This window comes from Bison bison, unplaced genomic scaffold (assembly GCF_000754665.1).
Source record: "Bison bison bison isolate TAMUID 2011002044 unplaced genomic scaffold, Bison_UMD1.0 scf7180017864185, whole genome shotgun sequence".
NCBI classification, from domain to species: domain Eukaryota; kingdom Metazoa; phylum Chordata; class Mammalia; order Artiodactyla; family Bovidae; genus Bison; species Bison bison.
In genome coordinates, this window is record NW_011494757.1 from 1064847 (window position 1) to 1078193 (window position 13347).

At 47.7% G+C, this 13347-nt stretch overlaps 1 protein-coding gene across 1 annotated transcript in view; it reads left to right on the plus strand.

The window, feature by feature from the left end:
• The window catches only part of LOC104991335 (beta-galactosidase-1-like protein 3), a 27321-nt gene that overhangs the window by 3438 nt on the left and 10536 nt on the right, over positions 1–13347 (plus strand). Inside the window, exons 5-7 of the mRNA XM_010843749.1 lie at positions 5100–5168; positions 9181–9276; positions 10622–10730. Coding sequence (XP_010842051.1) covers positions 5100–5168; positions 9181–9276; positions 10622–10730 — 274 coding nt within the window. The remainder of the gene's footprint in view (positions 1–5099; positions 5169–9180; positions 9277–10621; positions 10731–13347) is intronic.

Genomic DNA, 13347 nt, shown 5'->3' on the forward strand with positions numbered 1-13347 from the left:
GATCAGTGCGACGGCCAGGGAAAGTGTGATGAGCTGGTAAAATCGTAAAACGTTTGTGGTTGAAATAAGACTGCCAAGTTTTGTCTGTTTTAGTGTCCTTGTTTAGAAATATAAAAATTATCACCACTGTTTCATAAACTATAAGACGCTCTGAGTCACTCAAAGCAGAACATTATCTCAGAATAAAGCAGCAGCACAGTGCTTGCATTTTGTAGAAAAGATTGCACTGTCTCTACATACATATATATATATATATACAGTTTTTAAATTGAAGTATGGTTTATTTACAATATTGTGTTAGTTTAGGTATACAACAAAGTGACTATATGTGTGTGTGTGTGTGTGTGTATATATATATATATTCTTTACCGACTGAGCTACCAGGGTAGCCCTGTGCTATAGAGCACGACCTTATTTTTATCTATTCTAAATGTGATAGTTTGCATCTACTAACCCCAAAGTCCCAGTTCATCCCTCTCCCTCCCTCCCCCTTTTTTTATTAGAGTATATTCGCTTTACGATGTTGTGTCAGTTTCTGCTGTACAGCAGCGTGAATCAGCTATACGTACACACTTATCCCTCCCTCCTGAGCCTCCCTCCCACCCTCCATCTCAGCCTCTCGGTCATCACAGAGCCCCAAGCTGAACTCCCTGTGCTATACCACAGCTTCCCACTAGCTGTCTGTTTAACACATAGTCATGTATATATTGGGGTTTTTCTTGTGGCTCGGATGGTAAAGTATCTCCCTGCAATGTGGGAGACCTAGGTTCCATCCTTGGGTCAGGAAGATCCCCTGGAGAAGGGAATGGCAACCTCCTCCAGTATTCTCACCTAGAGAATTCCATGGATGGAGGAGCCTGGCGGGCTACAGTCCACGGGGTCACGACTGAGCGACTAACAGTCTCACTTTCTTCACTGTAGTGTGTCAGTCCCAGCCTCTCAGTCCGTCCCAGCCTCTCCTCCCCCCACGCAGCCTGTGCCCACGAGGCCCTTCTACCATCTGTGTCTCTGTTCCTGCCCCGAAATGTCAGTTTTCTAGATTCCATATGTGTGTGTTAATAGACCATATTGATTTTTCTCTCTTGACTTTCTCCACTCTGTGCGACAGACACTGACAACCACTCCTTCTCGTACCAGCACAGCGCTTGTGGTTTGTGATGCCCTTTCATACAGGTCTCTAAATGTGTTTGCCCTGCTTTGTGTTCGCCAAGCTTCCTGGATCTGTGGTTTGACAACTGCCCTTCCGTGGGGTCGCTAAGAGTCAGAGACGACTGAGCGACTTCACGTTCACTTTTCACTTTCATGCATTGGAGAAGGAAATGGCAACCCACTCCAGTGTTCCTGCCTGGAGAATCCCAGGGACCGGGGAGCCTGGTGGGCTGCCACCTCTGGGGTTGCGCAGAGTCGGACATGACTGAGGGGACTTAGCAGCAGCAGCTTCCCTTGGGAAGTTGTTGGAGTGTTACTTCTTAGACTGTTTCTTCTTTCCTTTCTCCCTTGAAGCTCCTCTGGTGCTTCTGTCACACCGGTGCTGTCCCACAGGACTCGGATACTCTCCTCCTTCCTCCCGTGTTCTTTGCTCTTTGCAGCTCCGTTTCAGGGTGTTCCTGCCCTGTCTCGGGCTCGCGCCTTCTTCCTGTGGCCTGTGGCAGCTGAGCCCGTCCGGGCGCCAGCCCTTGTGTGCCACTGCTTCCTTCTCATTCTCCGTTTCCGTCTCTGCTCATGTTGCCCACCTTGCCCGCTGTCCACTCCCTCCTTTAGCACCTGAGGCAGAGTTGTTGTAAGCTCCCGGTCTGGTAATTCCACGGTGTCTCCCATGTCGAAGCCCGGTTCTCATCTGCTTTGCCTCCTTAGCGGTGCTCTTTGTTTCTGTCTGTCTTACAGCTTTCTGTCGAAAGCCAGGCACGCTGGCGCGGGCGAGAGGGCCTGGCGCAGCAGGCCTGTGTGTGAGCTGTTACGTCGGTCTGGCGTGCGGGGCTGCTCTGTAACTGGTTTCAGCAGAAGTCCTCTTGCGTCCTTGCTGCTGTCTCCCCGCCACCTTTGGCTTTCCCTGGAGATTCCCCCTAAGCAGGGCCTGAATCCTAGAGTGCCTCTGGCTGTAACCCCTTCTCTCTGGGAGCCTGTAGACGCGCTGCGAGGGGAGGGCGGAGGCCGAGTGCCGTCGGCCTCGGTGGGTCTCTGCCCTGAGCTGACCGCGCAAGGCCGGCTCTGCGTGCTTCTCTTCCTCCTGGTGGTCGTCTCGGGAACGTCCCCTGCAGCTCTGGCAACGGTACTCTCGGCTGAGGGCGGGCATTTGTCAAGGACAGAAGAGCCTGGACATGCTTTAAAATACCCACTCTCCCCTAACCCCATGGGAAGTGAGAGGGATTTGTCTTAGACCTTCACAGTGAGAACCCTGGGGCTTCTGCAGGTTTTGACTCTCAAGCTCATCAATACAGAGCCTCCGGTGAGCCATCACTTACAGAGAGTGCTGCTACCAACCCTGGCTCCGGCAGCCAGCTTCAGCCCTGGCCATCTGCTCTGAATGAATGTCATCAGCTGTGTTAGGAGCCTTCTCAGAGAAGCAGGGCCAGCAGGTGGAGGGCGGGTGTGGGCGGTGTGTGTGGGTGTGCAATGAGAAATCCCAGGATCTGCGGTTGGCGAACTGGAGCCCCAGAGCTAGAATGGTGAGATTCCAGCCCGAGAGATAGCAGGTGTTGGGGGAGGGGTGGTGAGCCCTGAATGCAAGCTCAGCAGTCAAGTGCTGTTGGGGTGGGGGGGCACAGGGTGCAGAATGTTACCTAGCACACCCTCACTGGTAATGTTCAGTTCAATCACTCAGTCCTGTCCGACTCTGCGACCCCATGAACTGCAGCACGCCAGGTCTCCCTGTCCATCACCAACTCCCAGAGTTCACCCAAACTCATGTCCATCGAGTCAGTGATGCCATCCAACCATCTCGTCCTCTGTTGTCCCCTTCTCCTCCTGCCTCCTCCTGGAAGAATTTTCCACAGTTTGTTGTGATCCATACAGTCAAAGGCTGTGGCGGAGTCAATAAAGCAGTAGATGTGTTTCTGGAAGTGTCTTGCTGTTTTGATGATCCAGCACATGTTGGCAATTTGGTCTCTGGTTCCTCTGCCATTTCTAAATCCAGCTTGAACATCTGGAAGTTCACGGTCCACGTACTGCTGAAGCCTGGCTTCATTGCCGTCTTCACTTTCACAGTCGCATTTTCTTGAAGTTCGGTGTGTCCAATGCATAAGCGCTGTGCTCCATGAGCTCAGTCGCATGAACACGCTCCTATAGCCTGGCCACGTCAGGCCTCAGAAGCTTTCCCATCGCCTGCAGCCAGGGCCACCCAGCAGAGGAGTGGCGGAGCTTGTGTTACAACACATGCATCACTTTGGCCTCTTTTGAACTTTATGCACCTGGAGTCGTACAGCCTTGACTCTTGTGTCTGATCTTCTGCTCAAGATCTTGTTTGTGAGATTCCTCCATGATCCGCCATATTTTAGCTTGTTCATCCCCATCACTGTGTGTAATTCCATCAAAAACCACATGGTCTCACGTGTAGTTCGGGTCCAGTTTTCCATATTGATTTTCTGTCTGGATGATGTGTCCACTGTTAAAAGTGGGATATTGAATCATTTTTTTAAGGATCTTGGATTTGTTCCCTAAGTTCTTACAGAAAGTTCTTTACCTAAATTCTAACTTGTCCTCTTTTCTAACAATAACGCGCCGGTCCCACAGAATCTTACCCTTATATATCTACATCTCCCCTTTGTGCCGGGCCGTGTCACGTGTCTTACTGTTTTAAACTATGAAATTCGTGATACATTCTTTTCCTGGTTTGAACATCTGTTTATATTTGAGATAAATTTAAGGTGACAAAAGTGTCTTCTTCATTTACGCGTCCATTCACCTCTTGTTGATGCTCTTCATTCCTTGGTGCGGATGACTGTTCCCACCGGGTGTACGTTCACCTCTTGTTGATGCTCTTCATTCCTTGGTGCAGATGACTGTTCCCACCGGGTGTCATTTCTTTCTGCTGAGAGACTTCCCCAAGTCAGCTGATCATGAATTATCTTAGATTTCATTTCTTTGAGGAATATTTCTCTTTCATCTTAAATTCTGAGGGATAATGTCACTGGGTAAAGCACTTTAGACTGATTTTTTTGTTGTTTGGTGCTTCATTTTCAGCACTTTAAATATGTTTCTTTGTTATCTTCTGACTTACACATTATCTGATGACAAGTCTTCTGTAGTTCTTATATTTTTTAAATAATTATTTGTGTAATTTCTTGTTTTCCTCTCTCTGGTTGCTTTTAAGACTTTTTCTTTGTCATTGCTTTTCAGCTATTTGCTTCTGATGCATTACGGTGTCGATCCCCCCGCCCTCCAACTTGTGGTTCATTGGAGTTCTTGGGACTGTAGGTTTATAGTTTCCATCAATTTACCAAAATTTGGTAAAACTTCCTATTTCTTCCAATAATTTTATCTCCCCTTTTCCCCTGGGACTTGGACTTCTTGATAAGATCCCACATATTACTGATGCTTTGTTCATTTTAACACTTAGTGTTTTTTCCTGTTTTCCAGTTTGGGTAATTTCTTTTGCTCTATCTTAAAACATCCTGGGATCTATTCCTATTTCTGTTCTGTTGTTAGTATTAGTGGTATATTTTTCATTTCCTGCTCTTCATTGCATCTAGAGTATTTTTGATTTCAGATATTATATTTTTTAAAATTTAGAAGTTCTTTGGAATCCTTTTTATATCTTCCATTTTCTTCATTATGGTCATGCTTTTATTTACTTATTAAAGATATGGTATATGTTTGTTATACCTTGTTAATATTTTTTTTTTTGCCAGTTTCAACCTATATGTCATTTCTGGCTTTATGTCTGTTGCTCAATTTTTTTTTCTGGATTCCTTTGTTTGTTTGTTTTGGAGAGTGAGTTTGGCACACCTAGTAAACTTTAAATGGATATACTGGGTATTGTGAATGCTGTACTATTGGTTGCTGGATTTCATTTTGTATTCATTTAAATAATATTGTATAATCTAATATTATATAATAGTAAAATACAAAGTTTTTACATTTCTCTTTTTTTTCTGTTTCAGGCATGTTCCTTGGAACCTTCATGAACCAAGAAGAGGCCAGTTTCACTATAGTGGAAACCTGGATTTGATGTATGTTTCCTCTTTAAGTTGCTGTTTCTCTGGCTCAGAGACAGGAGTTTGACTCTGTAGGGTCAGATGAAGCAGGAGTCACCTTGCTTTCCCTTTGAGAATCCCTGATAATTCCATCCCCCAGTGGCAGCCCCTTGAGCAGGGAGGCTGTCGTCATGGGTGGAGCCCAGACCTCAGTGCTGCTGTGCATTTCACGCACGCGTGGCTCGCAGAGCATCCCTGCAGCTCTAATCTACCGTGGGGACCCCGCTGTTCCACTTACAAGAGGAAATTTCTGAACTATAGTTTGTAGGAGTTGTGAGACGTAAGACAGTAAGAGTAATTGTTCAAAACTACGTATCTCCCACCCGCTGTGTTCATAACTGTCTTGGATGCTGGAGACACACAGACTATGTGCTGTGCTATGGAATAAGACTGTCTGTCAGGCACTTCAGTTCAGTCCTCAGTCGTGTCCGACTCTTTGCGACGCGATGAATCGCAGCACGCCAGGCCTCCCTGTCCATCACCAACTCCCGGAGTTCACTCAGACTCACGTCCATCGAGTCAGTGATGCCATCCTGCCATCTCATCCTCCCTCGTCCCCTTCTCCTCCCGCCCCCAATCCCTCCCAGCATCAGAGTCTTTTCCAATGAGTCAACTCTTCTCATGAAGTGGCCAAAGTATTGGAGTTTCAGCTTTAGCATCAGTCCTTCCAATGAACACCCAGGACTGATGTCCTTTAGGATGGACTGGTGGGATCTCCTTGCAGTCCAAGGGACTCTCAAGAGTCTTCTCCAACACCACAGTTCACAAGCATCAGCTCTTCAGCACTTAGCTTTCTTTATAGTCCAACTCTCACATCCATACATGACCACTGGAAAAACCATAGCCTTGACCAGACAGACCTTTGTTGGCAAAGTAATGTCTCTGCTTTTGAATATGCTATCTAGGTTGGTCACAACTTTTCTTCCAAGGAGTAAGCGTCTTTTAATTTCATGGCTTCAGTCACCATCTGCAGTGATTTTGGAGCCCAGAAAAATAAAGTCTGACACTATGTCCACTGTTTCCCCATCTATTTCCCATGAAGTGATGGGACCAGATGTCATGATCTTCGTTTTCTGAATGTTGAGCTTTAAGCCAACTTTTTCACTCTCCTCTTTCACTTTCATCAAGAGGCTTTTTAGTTCCTCTTCACTTTCTACCATAAGGGTGGTGTCATCTGCAAATCTGAGGTTATTGATATTTCTCCCAGCAATCTTGATTCCTACTTGTGTTTCTTCCAGTCCAGCGTTTCTCATGATGTACTCTGCATAGAAGTTAAATAAGCAGGGTGACAATATACAGCCTTGACATACTCCTTTTCCTATTTGGAACCAGTCTGTTGTTCCATGTCCAGTTCTAACTGCTGCTTCCTGACCTGAATATAGGTTTCTCAAGAGGTAAGTCAGGTGGTCTGGTATTCCCATCTGTCTCAGAATTTTCCACAGTTTATTGTGATCCACACAGTCAAAGGCTTTGGCATAGTCAAGAAAGCAGAAATAGCTGTTTTTCTGGAACTCTCTTGCTTTTTTGATGATCCAGTGGATGTTGGCAATTTGATCTATGGTTCCTCTGCCTTTTCTTTTTTTTTTTTTAATGGAATTTCTTTTTATTATTTTTTTCATTAATTATTTATTTATTTATTTTTTAAATTTTATTTTATTTTTAAACTTTACATAATGGTATTAGTTTTGCCAAATATCCTCTGCCTTTTCTAAAACCAGCTTGAACATCTGGAAGTTCATGGTTCACGTATTGCTGAAGCCTGGCTTGCAGAATTTTAAGCATTACTTTACTAGTGTGTGAGATGAGTGTAATTGTGTGGTAGTTTGAGCATTCTTTGGGATTGCCTTTCTTTAGGATTGGAATGAAACTGACCTTTTCCAGTTCTGTGGGCACTGCTGAGTTTCCAAACTTGCTGGCATATTGAGCGCAGCACTTTCACAGCATCATCTTTTAGGATTTGAAATAGCTCAACTGGAGTTCTATCATCTCCACTAGCTTTGTTCGTAGTGATGCTTTGTAAGGCCCACTTGACTTCACATTCCAGGATGTCTGGCTCTAGGTGAGTGATCACACCATCGTGATTATCTGGGTCATGAAGCTCTTTTTTGTACAGTTCTTCTGGGTATTCTTGCCACCTCTTCTTAATATCTTCTGCTTCTGTTAGGTCCATACTATTTCTGACCTTTATCGAGCCCATCTTTGCATGAAATGTTCCCTTGGAATCTCTAATTTTCTTGAAGAGATCTCTTGTCTTTCTCATTCTGTTGTTTCCCTCTATTTCTTTGCATTGATCGCTGAGAAGGCTTTCTTATCTCTCCTTGCTATTCTTTGGAACTCTCCATTCAGATGCTTATATCTTTCCTTTTCTCCTTTGATTTTCGCTTCTTTTCTTTTCATAGCTATTTGTAAGGCCCCCTCAGACATTAGAGGGAGGCAAATAGCAGCTGAGGACTCGTAACCCAAACTAGGGGAATAGCCCAGAGCGGGTAACAGCAGAGGGATAGCTCCAGTACATTAGGACCCTGAGCAGGAGTTTGTTAGAGGGTCAGGCGTGATTTCAGGCATAAGGTGCAGCAAGGCCACAATCGGAGCAGTCAGAGGTGTGGGAGGACGTGACATGAGTTAGACTGACGTTCGTGCTGCAGCGAGGGAACCCCGACGTCATCTGTCAATAAAGATCTGTTCTCATTAGGGAAGGTTTAAAATAGATATTCACAGTGAGTGTGCCTTGCTCTTCCAAGAGAGAACCAGGGCTTCTGGGTCTTTCCCTTTCCTAGCTTAAGCGTCGCCAGCACCTAGCTTTCAAGCCACCGCGCCTGCCCGCACTGAGCCCGCCCACACCGCGCCCGCAGCGGGAAGCAGGCGGAGAGGGGTTCTGGCAGCAGGACCACTCGCTTCTGCTTCTGTCCTGGTGGCTTGGGATCAGCCCGGCTCAATGCAAGGCGCAGGATGCGTAGGTGAGCATGTGCCAGGGAGGAAAGGAGCGGGCCCTGGGACTAACTTCATATTTTCCTGGAACGGCAGTAACGCCATCTGACCCTCCTGCTGGTTCTGAGTCGAGGAAACGTCAGAAAGTAGATCTGGGGAGACAGTCAAGCTTATCTTGGCCCGTTTTGTGTGCTGTGCTGCAAAATTTGAAATCTGTTCCGAAGGGGCTATGAAGTAAGTCACTGGGAGAATTTTACGTCGGGAAATTCAGGAAGCTCATGTTTGCATGCTGGTGGTATTTTTAAGAGGCAGAATAACATAGTTAAGGTTTCTTTTCTGGAGGCGGATTGTCTTTTAACTCTTCAGTTTCCCAAGAATGTGACCTCTGACTCCTTAAGTGCCTATTTTCTTATCTGTAAAATGGAGGTGATATTGATACCTATGTGATAGAGTTGACAAAGAAATTAATACATTTGCAGAGCTGAGTGTATTGAGTGCTGATGCTGATACTCGGTACACATTACTCCAGTGTTTGTCGTGGATGATTCTATTCTGCCGACAGTGCCTGGAGCGGCATCGGAAGAGAGGCGAGAAGGAGGGAGGGAGGAAGCCGTTGGAATAACTCAGGTGGATGCGAGTTCTTTATGCAGGGTGGTAGCGGTGAAAACTAAGAGGAATCTCACATTCAGAAATATTAACTGCAAGGAATAACCCTGATTAGAGGCAGGCTGAAAGTGGGAGATAAGGAAGGAGGAGCCAGCGTGGTTCGTGAGGGCGGGTCCTGGTGGTGCCCTCGTGGGGACAGGAGGCTCAGCGCTGGTCCAGGGGGCAGCCAGCCTCTGGCTGGGATTCCTGTGAGCTGCCCTTGGGGCCTCTGGACTGAGGCCTTTGTGTGGAAGAAGGCCCCGTCCCAGGGTTCTGTCTCCGGCAGGGACTTCTGTGAGCAGGCTGGGAGTTGGTTCCACCTGTCCTAACCGCAGGAGAAGAGGCCTCGGGGAGACGCAGGGCGGCGGTTCCAGGCTCCGCTCTCGGTGACTGCTGCTGTTGCTCCCCTCCTCAGCGCTTTCATATCCTTGGCGTCAGAGGTGGACCTGTGGGTCATCCTGTGTGTCGGCCCCTACATCGGGAGCGACTTGGACCTCGGAGGCTTGCCCAGGTGAGCCACGGTCGCGCCCCAAGCCTGTTCGCCAGCAAGTCGGAGCAGAGGGTTTTGCTCAGTTTCCTAGGTTTTCTAGATTTCCTAGGTCCACACCTCCCGCCCCTTCCCCGCTTCAGGACCTAGAAAATGCACTTTAGAATACTGAGAATGGTACAGTGTTTGTTTTTTTATAAATCTCCACCTCATCCTTGTGGTGCAGAGGTAGAATCCTTCTTTTCCTTAATGAAAGCTACTGGCTAATCGATGTCATGTAATCAGTATCTTTATAAATTCTAACTTTTGTGATGATACTAATAATAGCACAAAATTGGATTGATTACTTCTTTTCAAAGAGGGTCTTTTTTCTTATCATTTTTAAATGGTAGTACAATGTACATTATATGAAATTTACCATTTAAAACTATGCAATTCTGTGGCAGTCGAGTGTGTTAAAATGTCACCACTATCTTGTTCCCGAACGCTTTTTGCCACTCAGAGAGAAAGCCCTTGCCCGGTCACCCCCATCCTGCTCACCCCCAGCCCCTGGCACCCATTACTTTCCTCTCAGTTTCTGTGGATTTGCCTAGTCTACACACTTCATATAAATGGAATTATACCCTATGTGACCCTTTGTGCCTGGTTTCTTTCTCTTGGCATAAGTTTTTTTTTTCCTGCTGTGCCATGCAGCTTATGGGATTTTAGTGACTGAGCCCAGCACAGAGCGCTAACCACTGGGCTGCCAGGGAAGCCCCTCCCTTGGCATAATGTTGTCAAATCTGTACATGCTTTAACATGAACCAATTCCTCATTTTTTAATGACCAAATAATATTCCATTAAAAACATTTTTTAAAAAACTCTGAAACATTTTTATAAAAAATCTCATACCAGACTAAGGTTTGGCGAGCTTTTTTTTTTTTTTAAAAAGGCCAGATGATCAATATTTTCAGCTTTCAGGGAGCACAGACAGTGTCTGTTGCGAAGTTCTTCTCTGCCGCTGCCTCAGGAGCACAGCTGTGATGACATGTAAGCGAAGGGTGGGCCACGTGCCAATAAAACTTTATTGACAGGAACAGTCAGCAGCTCTGACCTGGCCTGTGGGCTGCAGCTCAGCAACTCTGCCCTGGTTGCTTCCACGTCTACAAGCCTCAGTTACATTTGGGGGCAAGAGGTGGCCGTTGAGGTGTTGAGATGTGTGGGACAGAACACGGACAACTTTTTCTTAGAGATGGGTTAGCACCTCAGTGTGCTGCTCCAGTCTGGCCATGTGAATCTGGGCTGTTCATGTTCTCCAGCCTCAGATGCATGAACGTCTCTGTCTGCTGTCTCCCACCCCAAGGCTGAGTCTCGCCTTCTCCCTCCTAGCTGGTTACTCAAAGATTCTCATATGAAGCTGAGAACAACTCACAAGGGCTTCACAGCAGCAGTGAATCGCTATTTTGATGACCTGATTCCCAAGATTAGAGGATTCCAGGTAAAACCTGATTCCCCATCTCTGTGACCAAGGGAAGTACTTGCCTGAATTGCCTTCCTGAGCAGGGCTCAGCCTACTTTCTTTCACTCATAAGCAGGAAGCATGTATAGCAGCTAATTCCAGTTCCTTATTTAAGAAATATGCTTCTTTTCCTTTTATGCCTGTTCCTCACCTACTGTCTTACTGGGATGCCGTTTCCTGGCAGGATGCTGGGAACCATGCTCTGTATATTTTTATGTCTTCTTTTTAATGACAGACCTCAGAATGTCTTCACTTATCTGCTAAAGATAGCTACGTGTCAGTCTTTCACAAGTGATAGATGATGCAGATGACCTTAGGTCAGTGATTTTGTAGAAACTGCAATTTGTTTTTTTTTAATATCTCTCCCTCTGCAACAAAACCATGGTGTCATACACATTCATTATTTCAGTAGAAATAGTATGCCACCATATTGCTGCAAGGTTTGGAAACTACATGAAGGGCTGTATAAGTAGGTAGCAAATGAGCAGAGGGAAGGAACAAAAGATATCTATTAGGTATCGAGCTTTCTATTGGGCTTCTCTGGTGGATGAGTGGTAAAGAATCCCCATGCAATGCAGAAGCCATAGAAGACTTGGATTTGATCCCTGGAGGAGGAAGTGGCAACCCACTCCAGTCTTCTTGCCTGGAGAATCCCATGGATAGAGGAGCCTGGCGGGCTACAGTCCGTGGGGTCACAAAGAGTCAGACACGACTGAAGTGACTTGGCACACGTGCATTTGGTGTTTACGGAGCGTATTTTATCCTCACAGCAATCCCTGGAAAGGGATGCTACTGTAGGGGTAGCGACAGGCCTGGAAATGGCCAGCAAGGCTTCAGGTCGTGTGGATCTTCTTGGGGCAGAGCTGGCTCCTGACTCTGAGCGTGCCCTGGGACCAGCAGATGAGGTGCCGGTGGCTGCAGGGCCATCCGTGTGCAGCTGGGGACGGAGATGCAGGGGCGGTCCTTTGCGGCCCTGGAGCTGTGCTGGCCAGGGTGGTAGCCTCGGCCACCAGTGGCTATTTCAGTTAAAATCTATTAAAACTAAATAAAGAATTTAGTTCTTTATTCATACCATACGCAGTTCAAGTGCTAGGTAGCCACCTTTATGGTCACTACCACACTGGACGGTGAGAGCAGAGAACATTTTCATCATCAAAGAAAGTTCTAGCACAAATTAGCACACTCTCGGCACCCCAGATCAGGACATTCCCCATCTTGGAGCGCTTGCAAGACAAAATCAGTAATCAGAAGGTTGCCTGGTGAGCACAAAACCCGGAGCCGCAGAAGTTGGGGGTCTTACCCTTTGAGCCACCAGGGAAGCCACCCAAAAAGTTGTTACTTATTTTTTGCTGTGCCACACAGCTTGTGGGGTCTTGGTTCCCCATCAAGGGGAACCAAGGGGTAGAACCTGGGCCACAGTAAGGAAGGCCTGGAATCCTAACCGATAGGCTGCCGGGCAACTCCCAGTATCGCGGCTTTGTTCCTGTGTGTGCTGCTCTGTCACTGAGTCATGTCCAACTCTCTTGCAATCCTGTGGATCGCAGCCCACCGGGCGCCTCTATTCATGGGCTCTTCCAGGCAAGAACATTAGGGTGGGTTGCCATTTCCTACTGCAGGGGATCTTCCCAACCCAGGGATCGAATCCACGTCTCTTGCACTGGTAGGCAGACTCTTTACCACTGAGCCCCTGGGAAGCACACAGGTTTGGGAAACTTTTAGGCTCTTTTCTGCCCACTAATCTCTAGTGCAGCTGGTTCCGCTCTGCTTGCCGAGTCTATCCCACTTCAGCTCTCCCTGCCCAGGCCCTCCCAGGCCACAAGCACAGGCATTGGTGTGTAGACGCTTCCACCCACTGGCACACGGTCCTGGGAGCTATCTGGCTTCTTCCTTTCATTGTTGGTGTGTTGTCTAATTCTGAGGGTGCAACGCTCTTTTTCTTAGTCTTGCATGCCAGGAGGAGACCTTCTGGCGGCCACGTGTCTCCAAGGGCAGATTGCAAAGGGCAGAGCTGAGTGTAGTGAAACTGACTAGGGTAGGACATGGCAGGTGCGAGGGGCAGGGAGAAAACACGACCGCCAGGCTGGCGAGAGTTGCAAAGACAGGGCTGACGGAGCCTGTGAACATCGCAGAAGGGGGTCGGCGGGGAAGGGGGAGGAGGAGGCTGGGCGTGAGGGCGTAACTGAGAGGGCAGAAGGGACTGGATCCCACATGATCCTGGGACTGGGGAAGAGGTGGCAGGGGGAGAGGAGCTCGAGGAGGCTGGCCAGTGCAGAATCCAGGAGTGGTGCTGCAGGAGGGAGGGCTTCCCGGAGGAGGAGAGACTGTTGGTGGAGAGAAGTCAGACCAGGATGAAAAGGGATCGCATGCATTTAGCAAAGAGAAGGTCAGGGTGGAATGCAAAGGGCAGCCGCGAGACCACAGTAGAGGACAGGGTCACGAGTGGTGGGCTGTCGCAGGGCGTGCAGAGCTGCTGCACCGTTTGCCCACGAAGGGAGACCACGCGGGAGGGGAGGATGGGGCCCTGTGGCGGTGACCAGGCAAGTGAAGACAGGGGTGCAGGGACGGAAGCAGAGCGGGTCCCCGAGGGGGAGGGACG